This window comes from Oreochromis aureus, linkage group 3 (genome assembly GCF_013358895.1).
Source record: "Oreochromis aureus strain Israel breed Guangdong linkage group 3, ZZ_aureus, whole genome shotgun sequence".
NCBI classification, from domain to species: Eukaryota; Metazoa; Chordata; class Actinopteri; order Cichliformes; family Cichlidae; genus Oreochromis; species Oreochromis aureus.
Genome location: NC_052944.1, coordinates 96,438,562 through 96,457,163, shown reverse-complemented (window position 1 = coordinate 96,457,163; position 18,602 = coordinate 96,438,562). Strand labels below are relative to the sequence as shown.

The following is an 18,602-nucleotide window of genomic DNA, read 5'->3' as shown; positions in this document are numbered from 1 at the left end:
ACTGTATCTCTACAGTTTAAACATTTATTAAACTTTATGCCTGCACAGAATGGATAGTTAAACAAATGGAATCATCATAAATACATTATTTTATATTTATTACTATGTTTTATTCTCATGATTTTATTATTATAGCATTAGGAATAAATAATAAGGAAATGATTCTGGATCAGCTTTATGATGCAAACTTTGCAAGTTGTATTTACAGATTTCTGGAGAAGATATAAAATGACATTATATGTGTGTTTGTGTTTTATGCGCATAGATTTTTTTTGTTACATTCTTACCCTACCATGATCACTTCTTTCTTTTATTTTACTAATATTCCAGTTTCAGTTTATTTCCCACAGGTTTTTTTTAATCTGTTTCCTTTGATTCCAAGTGCTGTCACCAAACTTTGCTTTTATAAAGCAAAGTTTTTATAAAGCTTTTATAAAGTGTTATTTGTTATAAACAAATAACACTTGTTTAATCTGCTCCTATCTCTCCTATGGACTTTTTTAATGTCTACAGTCTCAGATTAACACTGCCCTCCAGCACTATCAGCAGCAGGAGCAACGGCAACATTGTACCCATCAGGTAAAACATAGACTACACTTGTTTTGCATTGTCCCCACCTGATGACACGGATATAGTATGATGTGATTCCATATTAGATTGTGGGTTGTCGTTATTCAGCCTGGTTCTATGTGCCCCTTTTTAAACTTTGAGCACCCGCCCCTTCAAACATCTCTGCACGGCCCTCCTGGCTGGGTGGTGGGTGGGAGGCCCTCTATGGCAAGCCATTAGTGCCAAATATTGCCACTTTTCTAACCGGTTTGGTTAAGAAATGTCGTTTAAAAAAAACCGTAAAATTATTTAAAATGCCGAAAAAATGGTGTTCTGTTGCGACAAACGCCATATTTTTCCGACACTCACATGGCGCCCTGAACGTACCATCCGAGTGGCGGAAAAAACTGCGTTTTCGTCTGTCTTTGAATGCTGCTTTGCACATCACCCGGCAGAAAACGCTGTTCAAAGATGCATAAAAATGGCGTTTTTTACGGCGTTCTGTGGCAGCTGTAACGGCGTTTAAAACGGCGTTTTATTGAAATTATGCAGGGGACTCCCCATGGTTCCCTCATCCAATAACTTTTGACTCATTTCACCAAATCAAAGAAGAGGAAGTGCAGACCACAGTAATGCATCACCGATTCACCTTGCTGCTAAGTGATTGCCTATTCGGTACCAGTGCTTGTTACCAACTATGCATTTTGATATGTTTAAAGCATGATCAAACAAGCAAACAACAGATTGCTTTTTCTGAAACAAGACCTTAACTGTGTGGTGCATATGGCTCCTTGTTTACTTGAGGGATCAGCTATTAGCGCTGCGCCACCGCAGTGTAGCATTATGATGCTAACGGAGTCCTGGCTAACACCACAAACTCCAGACATGAGTGTGGAGCTGCCCGGTTTCCAGCTGATGCGGGCGGACAGGACGAGAGACAGCGGTGAGAGGAAAGGAGAGGGACTGGCAGTGTTTGTGAACGACAGGTAGTGTACTCTGCAGCAGATACATTGGGCTGCTAGCCGTTAGCATGTGTTGAGGCATCCTGTGACTTTCTCCACTCTGGTCAGCAGACTGCAAACGCAATCTCCGAGAGCCCTTTTTTAATATCAGTAAAGATTTAATCACACATCAGTGGACTCGACACGGCCCACCTTCACCCGGTATGTGACCTGCCCGACACAGATGGTCGAAAGTAAGTGGGGAGGCTCTTAAAGATTCTTTTGATTCTATTGTGGGGGAGGATGTTGACAGCATTGTGGCCTGTGTTGCGGGCTACATTAACTTCTGTGTGGATAACACCGGACCCACCTGTGCGGTGTTTCCTACTATAACAGAGTATTTTATTCTTGTTGTATAGTATTGTATTATATTTACCTGAGCCTATTGTGTTTTTCCTAATGTTTACTGCTGTTAAACTTGAACTTTTTGCCATGACCTAAAAATCTCTAATGTGGTGGACTAATGAAGGCTTATCTTATTGTTTATTCTGTCCTGTTTTGGTTTATGACTAATGTAGGTGAATGAGCTGATACTTAATTTAAAATATTGCGTACATAAATCATATATATCATAAACTAAACTTGTGTAAACGTTACAGCAGCTGATAATGATAAACAACTATAAAACGTTTACAGTAAAGAATTAAATGAAGAAAAAACGGTATAGTAGGTCTTGAAGTGGCTCAGTACAGTGCAGTGGACATAAAGTGGTTTAGTGTGTGTTTGGTGTTGTGACAGTACACAGCTGAAAAGAAGTGTTGACATTAGAGAGCAGATCACTTTTCCCCAGACAGACTTTGTACAAACCCAGTTCTGAAAATACTGGTCTCCTGTGTAAAATGTAAAAAAAAAAAAAAAGAGCGAGAGAGAGAGAGAAGAAGCAGTGATTTGCAAATCTCAAAGCCATTATTTATTCACAGTGTAACATAGAAAATATGCCATATTTTTAAACCTAGACTATGTCGTTAAAATAACTCCTTTTGAATTTGATGGCAGTAATATGTTTCAAAACAGTTGGTATGGGGTGTGGGAGCCAAGTTAAGATAGTTCATATGTTTAGTATTTATATTTCGCTGTTGTTAAGCTTGTTTGTGTAATTAATAATTTAGGAAGTAAATGCATGTTTATGGTGGAACTAAAATTATTTTATTGCTGTGTTGGTTTGGTTACGTAGTATCATGAATACATGTGCCTTAAAGACTCGTGTTTACAGTAAAATCTGGGCATCACCGATGTAGGCAAATTAGCGCATGCGGTGCGGGAGGGGGGAGAGAGAAAAAGAGTTAAGACGGTATAAGCTATACGCGGCAGCAGGGTAGAACAGAGCCACACGGGTTTCCTACCGTAGTAGGTTATTTTGTTGAGGAAGTTTTGAAGTTAAACCTGACCACTCCTGTAAGATGCAAACTGTGGAATAAATTTTTTGTTACATCTTTTCACATCGGAGTCCCGTGGAGTTCTTTTCTTCTTCAAACTTACCTACGCGAGTGAAGCACGGGAAAACTGGTCTGACGGCTTGTACATTTTGTAGGAAAACCCGCTCGTTGTGGATTAATTCAAGCGACTAAGAAGGAAAAAACCCAAGCTGCTGCAGCGACGAGAAACGTGAGTAAGTGGAGCTAATTCACGAGGAAAAAAGTGCTGAGTCACTGCGGAAGCTAGAGCGGTGAGCTGTGTGGTAGCTAACCTGCATGATTTTTGGATGATAAAATAAGGATTTTGTCGTTGCTATTCGGGAAACTAATACCATGAACGAAGAAGAAGAAGACACTGTAGCAGAAATGGAAGCTAGAGCGGTGAAAATCACACCTAAAGCTATGGAGGAAAAGCTGCAACGTGTTGTTAATTTACGGAAGGCCAAGTTAGCCAAATTAACAGGCACAGTGAAACAAGTGCGCCAGCTGATGGAAAATGAATGTGATGCCAGCCTAACAGAAGCAACACAGTTAATGAAGGATTTTAATGAGCGTTTTGGAGAGTTTTGTGATTTGAACACAAATGTTAAAGAGGTACTCCAGCAAATGCCAGAGGAGGATTTAACTAAAGACCAGGAAAAATGGTTTGAACCTAAGGCTGATTCCTTCAAGGCTTTTGCTGAGACAGCTTCGGCTTGGATTGACAAGATGGCCATGCGCGCTGTGGAGGCTGAAAAATGCAATGAAGATGTGGATCCATCTGACAGCACATCTAATGCATCTGTCTCAAAACGTAGTGATAAGGCATTTTCAGAACGTGGCTCCTGTGCATCGTCATCGGTGTCGTCCACACGCATGAAGGCAGAGGTGGAGCGAGCTACTCTATTGATTAAGGCATCATCTTTAAGACAGAAACGCTTGCTGGAGGAAAGGGAGGCTAAGCTCCAAGCTGAAAAGGAGGAGTTAGAAATACAAACAGCTCTTGCAGCAAATGAGGCAAAGATCAAGATCTTATCGGAATATGAAAGTCGTGCGTCCAAGGCATCCAGTCGCGTATCCACTGGGATGGAATGAACTCCTACGTGGCATCGCATAGAGTTGGAAATTTATTTACTTCACAGCAGTCAAATAGTCCTTCCCCACGCGAGAAAGACAAGCACAGAAGAAGAACATTCTCCAAAATGCACAGCAAGCACACACTGTTACCTCCCAGCTACCACAGACACCAAGTGCTTTACAGGATGTGGTCGAAGTGCTAACTAAGCAGCAGAAGTTAGCTACGTTGCCCCCGCAGAACATTTCTGTGTTTAAAGGGGACCCATTGGAGTATCGGCTGTTCATGCGAGCATTTGAACATGGTGTGGAGGATAGAACAGAGAGCGACAAGGATCGATTGTACTACATGGAACAGTACACAAGTGGGCAACCACGAGAATTGATACGGAGTTGTCTTCATATGGAACCTACACAAGGATATCAAACGGCTAAGAGACTGTTGGAAGAGCACTTTGGTAATGCCTACAAGATATCAGTGGCATACATTCACAAGGCTCTTAACTGGCCAACCATCAAGTCAGACGATGGAGAGGCTCTTCACGCTTTCGGCCTCTACCTTACTGGATGTCATAATGCAATGATGGATGTGGAGTACATGGAGGAGTTGGATAACACGGCCAACATGCGTGCTATCGTTTCCAAGCTTCCGTACAAGCTGAGAGAAAGGTGGAGAACATTTGCTTGTGGGGTCCTAGACAAGGAAAAACGCAGAGTCAAGTTTGCAGATCTGGCGGAGTTTGTCAATAAGCAGGCCAAAGAAGTTTTGCATCCATTGTTCGGCGATATAAAGGACAGCACCTTAAAGGTCCAAGTTAGAGGGCAAGTGGATGAGAGGTTGCAAAGGAGAAGTGGAATCAGGAAAGGATTCACCACAGCTGCAACTATCACCACTACACAGGACGTACCCTCTAAAGAAAGGAACAAGGTCAGCGGAAATCAGGTGTGTGCATTTTCCAAACCCTGTCTCTTCTGTCGTGGTGAAGAGCACACCATGGAGCAGTGCAAGAGGATGAGGAAGTCACTTCATAAGGAAAAGATTGATTTCATGCGAACTAAAGGACTATGCTTCAGCTGTCTTAAGCAGGGACACATGAGTAGTTCGTGCAAAGAAAAGGCAAGTTGTCAGGTTTGTGCACAACTGCACCCCACAGTGTTACACATGAAGACTAAGCCCAATGCTACAAGCAAAGGGCAGCTCCTGAAGCGGAATCATCAGAAAGAGAAGACCAAACAGAGTCAATCGTGAATGGATTTGTTGAAATGGAAGCACCTGCTCACGATGCAGAGAAAACAGAGCACATCTTGGCAATAGTTCCAGTCCAAGTGAAACCTAAAAGAGGACAAAAAGTGACACACACTTATGCTTTTCTGGACCCTGGCAGTACTGCCTGCTTTTGTACTGAAGAGTTAATGCATGAGCTTAACTTGACTGGCAGGAAGACAAACATTTTGCTGAAAACGATGGGAGAAGAAAAGGTCGTCAGTAGCCACATTGTGTCTGGGTTGGAAATAAGCAGCTTAGACAGTGATGACTTCTTTGAGTTGCCAGAAATGTACAGTCACAGTGACATTCCTGCTTCTGCCGACAATGCTCCTTCTCAAGACTACGTGAACAGGTGGACCTACCTTCAGCAGGTGTCTATACCTAGGATTGAAGCAAAGATTGGACTGCTAATCGGGGCTAATGCGCCTAAAGCTGTCGAACCGTGGCAAGTTATAGCCAGCAAGAATGGTGGTCCATATGCTGTGAAGACAAGGCTCGGTTGGACCATCAGTGAACCCCTCCAAGGAAGCAGTTCTCAAAGGGCAGCATGCGGACTGATTCAGGTTGCAGCAAACCGTATATCAGTTAGCAAATTGGACGAACTCTGGGACCAGCAGTTTAAAAGTGACTTCCCTGAGTGTGAAAGAAACGAGAAGCAAGAAATGTCAAGAGAGGATTTGCAGTTTCTGGAGATAGCGACAGAGTCAGCTACTATTGTGGACGGACATTACAGCATCGCTCTGCCGTTGCGGAACAAGCGCATTAAGATGCCCAACAACCGCAAAGTGGCTGAGCAACGTGCCTTACACCTAAAGCGGAAGTTGGAGAGGAATACTCCATTCCACACAGAATACTCGGCTTTCATGAGTAACATCATAACCAAAGGTTACGCAGTGAAAGTGCCGGAAAAGGACCTTGGTCGTGACGATGGAAAGGTTTGGTACCTACCGCACCACGGAGTTTACCATCCCAAGAAACACAAGCTTCGACTGGTCTTTGACTGTGGAGCATCGTACAAAGGCACCACCTTAAATGATCAGCTGTTACAAGGACCAAATCTGACCAGTACCCTTCTTGGGGTAATTATCCGATTCAGACAAGAAGAAGTGGCCATCATGGCAGATGTGGAAGCAATGTTCCACCAAGTAAAGGTGCCTGATGAAGATTCTGACCTTCTTCGGTTCCTGTGGTGGACATCTGGTGACATTACTCAGAAAATGATGGAGTACAAGATGGTGGTTCACATTTTCGGTGCAACTTCGTCACCAAGCTGCGCCAGCTTTGCTCTGCGCAAATGTGCTGAAGACAACCGAGATCCAGCCAACAGCCAAGCGGTCGACACAGTGCTGCACAACTTCTATGTGGACGACTGTTTGAAGGCTGTGAGCTCAGAAGAGGAAGCCATACAGTTATACCACACTCTTAGAGCTGTATGTCAGAGGGTGGATTCAGGCTCACAAAATGGATAAGCAATAGCAGAGCAGTTCTGTCTGCTATTCCAGAAGAAGAAAGGGCATCAGAGGTTAAAGATTTCGATCTGGATCAGGACACACTTCCCATTGAGAGAGCGCTGGGAGTCCAGTGGTGTATTCAATCTGACAGCTTCAGGTTCAAGATTGTAATGCCGGACAGGGCACCCACTCGGAGGAACCTCTTGTCCATTGTGAGTTCTGTCTACGACCCACTGGGTATCTTGTCACCGGTCACGCTTCAAGCGAAGAAGATTCTGCAAGAGCTTTGCAGGAGAAAGGTTGGCTGGGATGTCATCATACCTGCGGACCTAGCTCACAGGTGGCTCAAGTGGAAGACCCAGCTCCACCAGCTAGAGAACATAAGCGTTCCAAGATGCTTTAAACCTGTGGGCTTTGGAGAGTCAGTATACAATCAGCTGCAACACTTTGCTGATGCCAGTGAAGAGGGCTACGGTACAGTAAGCTACTTGCTACAGAGGAACAGCCGTAACGAAGTCTACTGCGCATTCATGTTGGGAAAGGCAAGAGTGGCCCCACTTAAGCCCATTACAGTTCCCCGCATGGAACTTACTGCAGCAACAATGGCAGCACGCATGGACAGGGTTCTGGCATCTGAATTGCAGCTTCCACTCCAACCATCTGTATTTTGGTCAGACAGTACCACGGTACTCAAGTATATCAGCAATCAAACAAGTAGATTCCGTACCTTTGTTGCTAACCGTGTGGATGCAATCTTGAAATGCTCCAGTCCAGAGCAATGGAGGTATATCAGCACCTCACTGAATCCTGCCGACTTTGCGTCTAGGGGGCTCCAAGCAGAGAGCTTCATGCAGTCCCACACATGGTTACAGGGGCCGGACTTTCTCACCAAACCCATGGAAGAGTGGCCAGAAGAGGTGCACCCAGCTGAAGGCCTGACTATAGATGACCCAGAGGTAAAGGGTAACCTGGTGTGTGCTAGTACAATCAAGGAATGTGAAGATGTAGTGCTGGAGTTCCTGCAGTACTTCTCATCCTGGTTTAAGCTTAAAAGAGCAGTGGCATGGATGCTTAAAGTCAAGAGCATTTTGCTGCAGCTGTGTCGCAAAAGGAAGGAGTTGAGTGCTGTTAAAGCTCAACCTGAAGTCGAGAGGGATATGAAAGGTTTCAAGGATAGCCTGTTTCAAGGGGACACCAATAAGCTAACTGTAGAGAACCTTGCCAAGGCTGAAGAAGCAATCATTCGCTACTGTCAAAGGAAGACATTTCCCAAAGAGATCACCGCGCTTTCTAAAGGTCAAGGGGTAAAGAGGACTAGTAGTCTTTTCAAACTGAGTCCAGTGCTTGAACAAGGCATCCTCAGGGTCGGAGGGCGACTCAGCAGAGCGGCTCTACCCGAGGAGTCTAAGCGGCCTGCAATCCTGAACAAGGATCTTCACATCACAAAGCTTATCCTTAGAGAAATATATGAGAACTTGGCTCATTGTGGTCGCAATCATGTTATCTCCAAGTTGAGAACAAAATTTTGGGTACCCGGTGCCAACTCTGCAGTAAGAAAAATACTCGCTAGGTGTATTGCCTGCCGGCGTGCGCATGGAGTTGCAGGACAGCAGCAGATGGCCGACCTACCCCGTGACAGAGTTCTGCCAGATGACCCTCCATTTACTAACTGCGGAGTGGACTACTTTGGTCCGTACGAGATCAAACGTGGTCGAAGTACGGTGAAGAGGTATGGAGTCATCTTCACCTGCCTAACTACTCGTGCAATACACTTGGAGATGGCAGCCTCGATGGACACAGATTCCTTCATCCATGCTCTCCGTCGCTTCATAGCCAGACGAGGCCAGATAAAGATCCTTCGTTCCGACAATGGAACTAACTTCATTGGTGCAGAGCGTGAACTTAAAAGAGCCATTGCTGAATGGAATGTGTCCAAAATTGAAGACCACCTAAAACAACAAGGCATTCAGTGGACATTCAACCCTCCCTCAGGACCCCATCATGGAGGGGTCTGGGAGAGATTAATCAAGTCAGTGAAGAAAATCCTTAACGTTACCTTGAGGCTGCAGACACTGGATGAAGAGAGCCTGCATACACTTCTGTGTGAGGCAGAGGCCATTATTAATAGTCGGCCAATAACCAAAGCGTCCAGCGATCCAAACGATCTGGAAGTACTCACTCCCAATCACCTGTTGCTGCTCAGGAATAAACCATCTCTTCCTCCCGGACTGTTCGACAGGCAAGATCTCTACGCAAGAAGAAGATGGAAGCAAGTGCAATACATGTCGGAAATATTCTGGAAACGATGGGCAAGGGAATATTTGCCACAGCTTCAAGAGAGGCAAAGGTGGACCCGTCCATCTCGCAACTTTTGGGTTGGAGACATTGTGCTTATTGTTGACGATACAGCCCCACGCAACTCTTGGATTACAGGGAAAGTAATCCATACCATCTCGGACAAGGCAGGAATGGTGCGGCAGGTTAGGATCAAAACCAAAACGAGTGTACTGGACAGGCCCATTACGAAGATTTGCCTTCTGCAGGAATCGGACTGACGTAATCAACTGCAGAGACTGAAGTTTGTGTACCTTGGCTCCACAAGTTTAATTTGGTAATTGTGTAATAGAGTCACAATTAGAGGCCGGTATGTGGGAGCCAAGTTAAGATAGTTCATATGTTTAGTATTTATATTTCGCTGTTGTTAAGCTTGTTTGTGTAATTAATAATTTAGGAAGTAAATGCATGTTTATGGTGGAACTAAAATTATTTTATTGCTGTGTTGGTTTGGTTACGTAGTATCATGAATACATGTGCCTTAAAGACTCGTGTTTACAGTAAAATCTGGGCATCACCGATGTAGGCAAATTAGCGCATGCGGTGCGGGAGGGGGGAGAGAGAAAAAGAGTTAAGACGGTATAAGCTATACGCGGCAGCAGGGTAGAACAGAGCCACACGGGTTTCCTACCGTAGTAGGTTATTTTGTTGAGGAAGTTTTGAAGTTAAACCTGACCACTCCTGTAAGATGCAAACTGTGGAATAAATTTTTTGTTACATCTTTTCACATCGGAGTCCCGTGGAGTTCTTTTCTTCTTCAAACTTACCTACGCGAGTGAAGCACGGGAAAACTGGTCTGACGGCTTGTACATGGGGCGAGATAAGGCTGGAAAAATAAGTGGTTCTAAAAAGAAACAGCTGGAGGGACATTTTAAAAGTAATTAGGTTACTTGGCAACAGGTCAGTAACATGATTCGATATTAAAAGAACATTTTAGAGAAGCAGAGATGATCTGAAAGAAATGTGGGCAGAGGTTGGTCAATCTGCAAAAAACTCCATTAACAAATTGTGCCAGAATTTCAGAATAATGTTTCTCAGGGTTAAGTTGTGAAGACTTGAAATATTGCATCCTCTGGAGGTATCAAAATATATTTACAGTGACTGGAGAAAGTCAGTGTTAGTGATCTTCAAACACTCATAGGAAAGTTATCATCATGGAGCATTAAACAGACATGATTCTGTCATGGAAATTAGTGCATTTCCTGTATCCTTTGGGGCAACAGACCTGAGTCACACTTTTAGAGAAGTACCTGGTGAGGTGGATTGAGAGGAATATCAAAGTGCACTGCACTCGCCTGAACTGAGAGAACATCTTTCATTAACATTTTGATGCACCCACAAGCTTGCTCACAAAACAAAACAGCCTGCCCATCCACTTCTTGTGCACAGCCTCTGTTTTGATCTTCCAGTTCAGCAAATGTATATCTGTGGGTGTCCAGGTATTTGTACTCCTCCATCACATCATATCAGTGGGTTCAGTATCAGAAAGAAGCCATAACCAAGTTACATGGATTCTTTTTTTTAATAACTTCATGTCATACAGGTAAACTAACTCTGGTTTTATGTTTCAAATTCGTGTAAGACATCCAGAGTACTCTGATGACATTGAGAAGGTCATCTCCAGTTTACATGGAAACAATTATTTCATGTTCTTGAGATTACTTATTTACATCACTTTTCAGAAAACGTACATACAGGTCTGATTCAAAACTGCATATCTATTTTTTTAATGCATGTTGAAAGGGCAAAAATATTCCTGAGATACTGTTAACATTATTAAATTTGAAGGCTATTATACAGTGGTATTACTTTAAACTGAGTAAAACTGTATTTTGATAAAAGTTAAGGTCTCCATTTGTTTCAGAAAAAGAATACTGTCATTTATTTACTTTTATTATTTATTTATATGCCCTCCGCGGACCATCTCTGCACTGCGTGGGTGATTAGCGGCTCCCTGTACACTAAGGGCTGCACACAGGGACAAGGCGCACTAGGTTACAATCAGATCTTCCCTGGGTGGGGAGAGGTGATGAAGTTGTAACAACCCTTTTGGGTTATAGCACCACTAGGGGGGGTTGCCCTACTATTGTAGTAGTTGTGGGAGTCTCCTAGTGGGTGTGTGTTGTTAGCGGCAGCCATTCTATGCTGCTCATGTTCCTTCTCTCTAAAAAACCTTACTGTTGTGACCAACTGGCGACGGCGACTACCGATCCCCGCACATGTATGTACGGACAGAGTAGAGCCGTGGAGACCTGGCTTGTATGGTCTTATGTTGCTGACGGCAAATAAAGGTCTGTTATTGGATTTAACCGACTGGCTTCGGGTATTTCAGCTAACCTCCACACCACATGCCTGCTGGACCTGCTAGCCGCTCCCGCCTCGCCAGACTGCTGTTACAAAGTGTATGCCACTTTTTCATTGCCATACATTAAGTACAATATTTTCAGCACAGGAGGGAGGGGGTGAGCAAGTCCTGAGTGATTCGCTGGCTCTATGATTCACCACAGGAGGGAGGGGGTGAGCGAGTCCTGAGTGACTCGCTGGCTCTACGATTCAGCACAGGAGGGAGGGGGTGAGCGAGTCCTGAGTGATTTGCTTACCCTACGATTCAGCACAGGAAAGGAGCAGTGTTGCCAACTTAGCGACTTTGTCGCTATATTTAGCGAGTTTTCAGACCCCTTAGCGACTTTTTTTTTCTAAAAAGCGACTAGCGACAAATCTGGCGACTTTTTCTGGTGTTATTGGAGACTTATTTATGACGACTTTTTGACGTGAAAGCCCATATCACTCCTACTCTCAACAAGCAGCGGGTGTATGGAATCAGAACGATGCCACCTTGAAACGAAGCCGAAAAAAATATTGAAACCGAAAAAATCGCTTACAATATTTATTTTTCAGTTTCAATCCATTTTTTTCGGTTTCAATCCAGTTTTCGATTTCACTCCATTTTTTTTCAGTTTCAATCTGCTGGCACTGTTTTGGCGTCCGGAGGCGCGCTTGAGGGGGCGGGGATTCCGACCCGCATGAATTTGCATACACATACATCGTGCTGACCAAGCTGCCATTTTTCTCTTTTTGCCTCTTTCAATGGCTGCATCAAGTTCAGGTGGACCCTCTAAACCGCAGGTAAGTAATCATTTTCCGTCGTCTTTCTTTGCTATTTCACTCGACTGGACATAGGTTTCATTTTCATTAGCTAAATCTGGTGAAATTGTGGTAAAATGCCAACATTAGCCTATTCGTTGTAGCAAGCTAGCTGGCAGCTAAAATTTGCTAAATTCAGTGATGCCCCTGTCTCTTTTAGGAGTTAGAGGCCCGTGTTATAACAGCGGCACAAGATATAATCAACAGGTTGGCTCAAAGTCTTCAGCAACCTAATACCACATGTATACCAAATGCTGAGCACTCTCACGAGCACTCAGGTGGACAAGCCCAGACCCCAAAAGATACAGTGCAGACGGAGATGGCAAGGTTAGAAATTGTATTGAACAATTATACTTTTTAATCATTTGGATTAGTAAAAAAAAAAATCCCTGCATGTTGAAAATTATTTCTACTTCTCACATGTAGGTCATTTCCAGGATTTTTTACCAAAAAAAGGGGGAAAAATCGCTTTTCCCCACTCCAAAGTAGTGCGCTGAGGCCTAAATCCAGCAAGCCTTTCAGTGTATATATATATTTAGTGAATAAAGGCTGTACCAACACTCCTTCTGCTACTGAGGAGCTGCAGCTGAGCCAAGCAGGGCTGGGAAAGAGATCCCTCATCTTGACTGATGATATGAGCCATACAAGTGTGAACACTTCTGAGCTACTGAAAAAGACACAACAGAGACTGTACTTTCTGAGAGTACTCAGAAAGAACAACATCACACAGAGACTGCTGGTGTCCTTTTACAGAGCCTCCATCGAAAGCATACTAACGTACTGCATAAGCATCTGGTACGCTAGCTGCACAGTGGCTCAGAAGAAAGCACTACAGGGAGTAATCAACGCTGCCCAAAGGATAATCGGCTGCCCTCTCCTCAAACTGGAAGACCTACACAGTTCTCGCTGCCTCAAAAGAGCCCATAACATTATAAAAGACATTTCACACCCTGGACACTCCATGTTCGAACTGTTGCCTTCAGGTAAACGGTATAGAACAATATACACAAGGACTAACAGACTCAAACACAGTTTCTACCCAATTGCAATATCTTGTCTCAATGCTACTAAAAGCAGATGACGTTCACTGCCCCTGCTGTTATTTATGCCCCGCTGTTGGAATGTTTTAAACATGTTTTGTTGGATACGCTAACATAATTGACTGAGTGTTTGATTGTTGAGTGATATATCAACTAGGACGTATGTCGAATGACTGTATGTGGCATTAGGCCTGGATTGCTTGGGTGCATTTACTGTATGAGAAGATTGTATTTTATTTTATTTTCTACAGTATTTACAACATAGTTTTTAGTATTACAACATAGTTTTTAAGTATTTATTTCATGAATGTTGCATCGATCAGAGACATCTCTCAATTTCATTGTACTTATGACAATGACAATAAAGAATATTCTATTCAATGGTAATGTCTCACAGATTTAATGTAGTTAAACTTATATAAGAGAAATGCATTTACATTTAAAAAAAAACATGTTCTATATCAAATCATTATGATAGACATGCAAATGATAGTAGTTATTCTTTTTTTTGGTCATATATTAGCACTGATAAAAATATATCTTAATTATGTAGTTCTACCAATTGTGTCCCCTTATGTACTGTTTTAGATTAATAAAATGATCACGGAAGAATATCCCAAAATGGATGGAGTGCAAGCATGGTTGTTGCAGAAGTCCTCAGGTGCATAATTTTCCTCTTTGAAATGATGTTTTTAGATGCTAGTGAAAGTTGAAAATTGTACAATGTTTTTTCTATCAATCTGTGTATTTAGGTGGTCAAGGTAGGAGGAAACTTGTAGCAATTCCTCCTGATGTAAATGGCTACACAGGAAGACTGATCCGCAACGTTTCCAGTGCAGGAAAGACCCTCTTGTATGTTGTTCCGCTGCAGCAGGACCTTGATCTTACTCCTCTTCCATCAGATGCAGCTGAATTTCAAACGATGCCAAAGGCTTCTTGCCAGGTGTGCAAGGAAAGTATGCCTCTGCATATCCTAGCACTCCATGTCAACAATTGTGTGAAGTCTCAGTCAACAGAAGAGGAAGATGAGGTGAATTTATGTTATATTGTGGAATATTGCCTTATTAACAGTCTATAAATATTTGGGATATTTGTGCACGGAATTATAGAAGGCTTTTTTCTGTGTGTGACTATTCTGTTTTTGTTAATGTACAATACATTGTAGTAACTACAATTGTACTTCATAGACTGATGTCCAGCTTCTGTCTGTCATGAATTCACCAAGCTTTTGTAGAGAGCCTCTTGACATGAAGCAGGTGATAATGTTCAATCCACATATTTACAAATCATTGTTTCTTTTATGTTTTAACAATATTTTTTTCTCTAGGACATGAAAGAATGCCCAATCTGTCTTTGCTGCTTTCCAGTGAATGAGATTGCCCAGCATGCAAGCCTGTGTGGTGAAAGGTTCCTTCAAATTTATACATATTAAACACATTTTCCTATGTTTACATCTGAATCCTTTTTAAAAAATTTTATGGCATTACAGTTTTGAGCTCAGTATGTAGCTACAGTAAATACTTACTTGGTCCACATTTTAATGCGTACAGTATATTTGAAACACACAATATAATCACCGTACTTGTTAAGCTCAGCACCCAATTTAAATGCCAGTAAAATCGGTTAAAGGACATCATAAGTTACATCACATATATTTTTGCTATTGTTCATAATTTTTAGACCTGAGGACACTTCCACTCACATGACAGACGTTTATGTCAGTACTGACTCTGAGTGCAGTGTGCCAAGCAACAGAACAGATCCTTTGACTGATTTAGTCAGGCATGAGTTATATTCTTTGCCCTTTCAGATTATCTGGTTTTGTTTATAATACATTTGCTTTCATTTTAAGAAACGATAATCATTTTCAATTTTTTTTTCTCAGTGAAGCAGATGTGCTACAATGGCTTTCAAGTCAGGTGGATACCAGCAAAGACTTTAGGATTTGCATCACTCGGAATGATCTTGTTCAAAGAGGCTTCATTCAGTGGCAACGACAGAAGAAGGGTTCCCCTGTCAACAAACTCCACGTGACTTTTATCGGAGAAGCAGGAATTGATACTGGTGCATTAAGCAAAGAATTTTTGACTGGTATAGCTATGTACATTGTACTTACAGTTCAGATATTGAATATGGCCAAATCAAATTAAGATACAGTATAAGGTTAACCCTTTAAATTATTTTGTCTTTCTGTATCTCTATGTAGAAATGATGCATGGTATTGAGACTCGACTGTTTGAAGGCAGTGGCAAGAAGGGAAAGAGTCCTGTCTACTCTATCAGTGATTTAGAAAATAGTTTCTACAGGTTTGTCTGTTTTTATACATTTCCCAGCGTTATGTAGCATATGAAGCATGTTAAATATTTCTTTGTATCTTGCAGAACTGCAGGAGAAGTGTTTTCAGTGAGCCTTGCACAGGGAGGTCCACCACCATGCTTCCTGAGAAGCTGGTGTTATCAGTTTCTTGCAACAGGAAACTTCGATGCGCTTAAGCTGACCAAAGATGATGTGGATGACACTGAATATAGGTCTCTAATTGAAAAGGTGAGCCGTGTTTGTACAGACTAGTGAAAAAATGCTGATTGTTTGTGTGTGTATACAGTGTTGGGGAGTAACGTAAGACATGTACCGGCGTTACGTATTTAAAATACAAAATATGAGTAACTGTATTCCGTTACAGTTACCGTTTAAAAAAGTGTTATTTAGAATACAGTTACTTTGTTGAAATATATAAATTACACAGCGGCAGCGTTACGGTTGCCATGGTTACAGGGTGACGCGCGCTCTTTCTGCGACTGTGTGTTTCCTGGGTGAGAGAGTGCCTTTTTGTTGTTGTTTTTGTGCTAAGCTAATAGGCAGAGTGTTACAGGCATAGCCCTAAAGAATGTAGCCTCATGGGCAGTGTAGTCCGTGCTGCAGCAAGAATGGACTGCCATACACGTTATGTGTCTGTGAGAGTGAGGAGGGAGAAAAGGGCGAGTGGAAAAGTCCGAGCTGTCATCGAGCAAAAACGGGAGCTGGAAGCATGTAAATATAATAATAACCACTGCAGCCAAAAAGAGTGCCTGACGAGCCCAGTTGTAAGTAAGCTATTAAGACTCAACTGTACACTGTGTTCGTGTTTTCCTCCGAAACAATAAGTTCCATTGGAGCAGCCTTTCAACGCCTCTCTCTGTCTCTCACTAGCAAATTTGACCCAGACAACAAAGTAAAGCTAGTTTTTGGCTACAAGCCCGACACGAACCTGACATATTAGCCAGAGGTCCCTTTACTATGGTTCAGAGCCGCGGACCTTCAGTAATAGTAATAAATCACATTTATGTAGTTGTAAACAGCATGATAATATATTAAGTAATCCAAACTATTCAGAATATGTTACTCCCATTCAGTAACGTAACAGAATACGTTAAAAAATACAGTTTGGGGCCTGTAATCTGTAGTGGAATACATTTTAAAAGTAACCTTCCCAACACTGTGTGTATAGTTACATAATTTCAAAAACTTGAAATCATTTACTGTTTTGTTTTTGTATGTTTTCAGGTGGAAGTGGCAGACAACCTGACAGACCTCACTGAAGACATTGTGAGCTGTGGTTACACAGGACTTGTGAAGCTGGACAAACGGGACAGTATAATAAGGTAGTATAATTTAATAGACAATATACCAACCAGAAACATTTGAAAGTAATATTTTGTAAGTTAAAACCCTGGTTTAGACCACCATACCCCATCAGTTTCACTAATGACTGTGTTTGCTTTTCTAAATAGATCATTTGTTGTGCATGCTACGGTGCATCTGACTCCAATGCTACAGCAAATCAGAACTGGCATGAAGATCTACAACCTTCTGGAGGTGATTGGAAGGCACGAAAGTCTCTGTTCAAACCTGTTTGTTCCCAGAGATGAGAATGATGATACAGCGGTAAATATGTCTTTATTTATTTATTTCAGTGGTTTAGTTTTTACAACAGATTCTAAAAATACATGTGATGTAGTAATAGCCCTGTGAGGACTTTTTTGTTTCAGCCTTTATTTAGGTTGCTCAGATTAATGACTATTAAACAATTTCTTAATAAATAAACAATTTCTTATTGTTTATTTGAAATCACAACACGTGACCCCCCCAATCTCTTTAGCCGGATGCTGATTACCTAATGAGCATCCTTGAGCCTGAGCTGAGTGAGAGGGGGAGTCCAAGGCATGCCAAAGAAAATGCCATCATCAACTTCTTCCAAGACTTCCTCGAGAATCTTGAAAGCTCAGGTTTGTGCCGTCGGCCAGTTACTGGTAATATCATCAAAACAACATTAACACAACAGCTGTTACAAATACAGTGTTGTAACATTTCTTTCAAACCTACTGTACTCTGCAAAATTGTCATCACAAACGATAACAGTCTAAAGGAACTGAAATCTCTGTAAAGATTTGTTTATATGTTTCGATGTTTTATACTATCTACCACATCTAAATGACAAAATTGGTTTTGCATATTAATAAATTTTGTGGTATGATAGTTAAAGATTTAAAGTCGAATCTGCTTCTTCAGATCAGGATAAAGACAAAAAGAGCTGTGAGTATGGGATCCAAGACCTACAGGACCAGGACCAGGAAGAACACTGGAGTTCCAAACACCAACCACCGAGAATGTCTGTCCCAGCGATTATGCAGTGGTTAACTGGACAAAGACACAAACCATGCCTTCCTTCAGAAAGGGCAAATTTTAAAATACATGTAAGATTTGAGCATCAATGCAAAGATACGATGCCTGAACACTACATATGTTACCCACTTGTAAGTGCCTGCACAAACACAATCTTCTTTCCTGTGGCACACATGAACTCATACACAGAGTTCACAGAAGTTATGACAACAGCTGTCACAATGGGGAGAGATTTCAGCCGTGTGTAGTTAACACTTGAATAGCATACCATCACAAGTTATGCAGTATTGCACTGTATTTCTGCTATTTGTCTAACTTTTTAAACCTATTTCAGTTCTTGTAACACAAAGTAAAAAAGGAAAAAATATTTAGTTAAAGATTATTTTTCCACGTTGTTTCACTTTTTGTTCTTATAATGTTAAAAACTATGTTCTCAAAACGGAGGAGCCCATTCAGAAGACTGCATTCATAAAAACTTGAGTCTAAGATTCAACTTGTTCGCAAATTAAATTCTTGAAGTCTGAAGAAGTTTAAGTGAATTTTGTTTAAATATATTTTCTGTATATGAAGCATGTAGTTTGCTGAAAATAAATATTCTTACACTTGATGAATTGTTTTCAGTCATTAAAAGGATATCATTTAATTGTTTAGAGTATTTATTGACATGACATGTTAAACAAATTTAATCA

At 41.8% G+C, this 18,602-nt stretch overlaps 1 protein-coding gene across 3 annotated transcripts; it reads left to right on the top strand.

The window, feature by feature from the left end:
• The first annotated feature begins 341 nt into the window (after nt 1-341).
• On the top strand, nt 342-18,172 carry LOC120432705. Of its 3 annotated transcripts, none has more exons than XR_005611985.1 (16): nt 342-579; nt 12,028-12,196; nt 12,375-12,541; nt 12,641-12,863; nt 13,843-13,915; nt 14,007-14,284; nt 14,442-14,510; nt 14,582-14,661; nt 14,935-15,036; nt 15,140-15,345; nt 15,461-15,560; nt 15,636-15,798; nt 16,795-16,892; nt 17,022-17,117; nt 17,390-17,516; nt 17,800-17,936. XR_005611985.1 is itself a non-coding variant. In XM_039608908.1 (16 exons), exons 2-16 carry the CDS (start codon nt 12,158-12,160, stop codon nt 18,159-18,161), a joined length of 2,241 nt encoding a protein of 746 aa, XP_039464842.1. In that variant the 5' UTR covers nt 342-579; nt 12,028-12,157; the 3' UTR covers nt 18,162-18,172. The 3 variants fall into 3 exon arrangements, 2 of the variants coding, with proteins under 2 accessions (XP_039464842.1, XP_039464841.1); XM_039608908.1 differs by having other exon boundaries at nt 17,022-17,175; nt 17,800-18,172; XM_039608907.1 differs by having other exon boundaries at nt 17,022-17,175; nt 17,390-17,540; nt 17,800-18,172.
• The last annotated feature ends 430 nt before the right edge of the window (nt 18,173-18,602 follow it).

Coding starts and splice junctions, on each gene's coding strand:
- LOC120432705 (XM_039608907.1), top strand. CDS start 12,158: ATGGCTGCATCAAGTTCAGGTGGACCCTCTAAACCGCAG. Junction 17,176..17,389: donor ATGAGAATGATGATACAGCG/GTAAATATGTCT, acceptor CAATCTCTTTAG/CCGGATGCTGATTACCTAAT. Junction 17,541..17,799: donor GTGCCGTCGGCCAGTTACTG/GTAATATCATCA, acceptor CTGCTTCTTCAG/ATCAGGATAAAGACAAAAAG.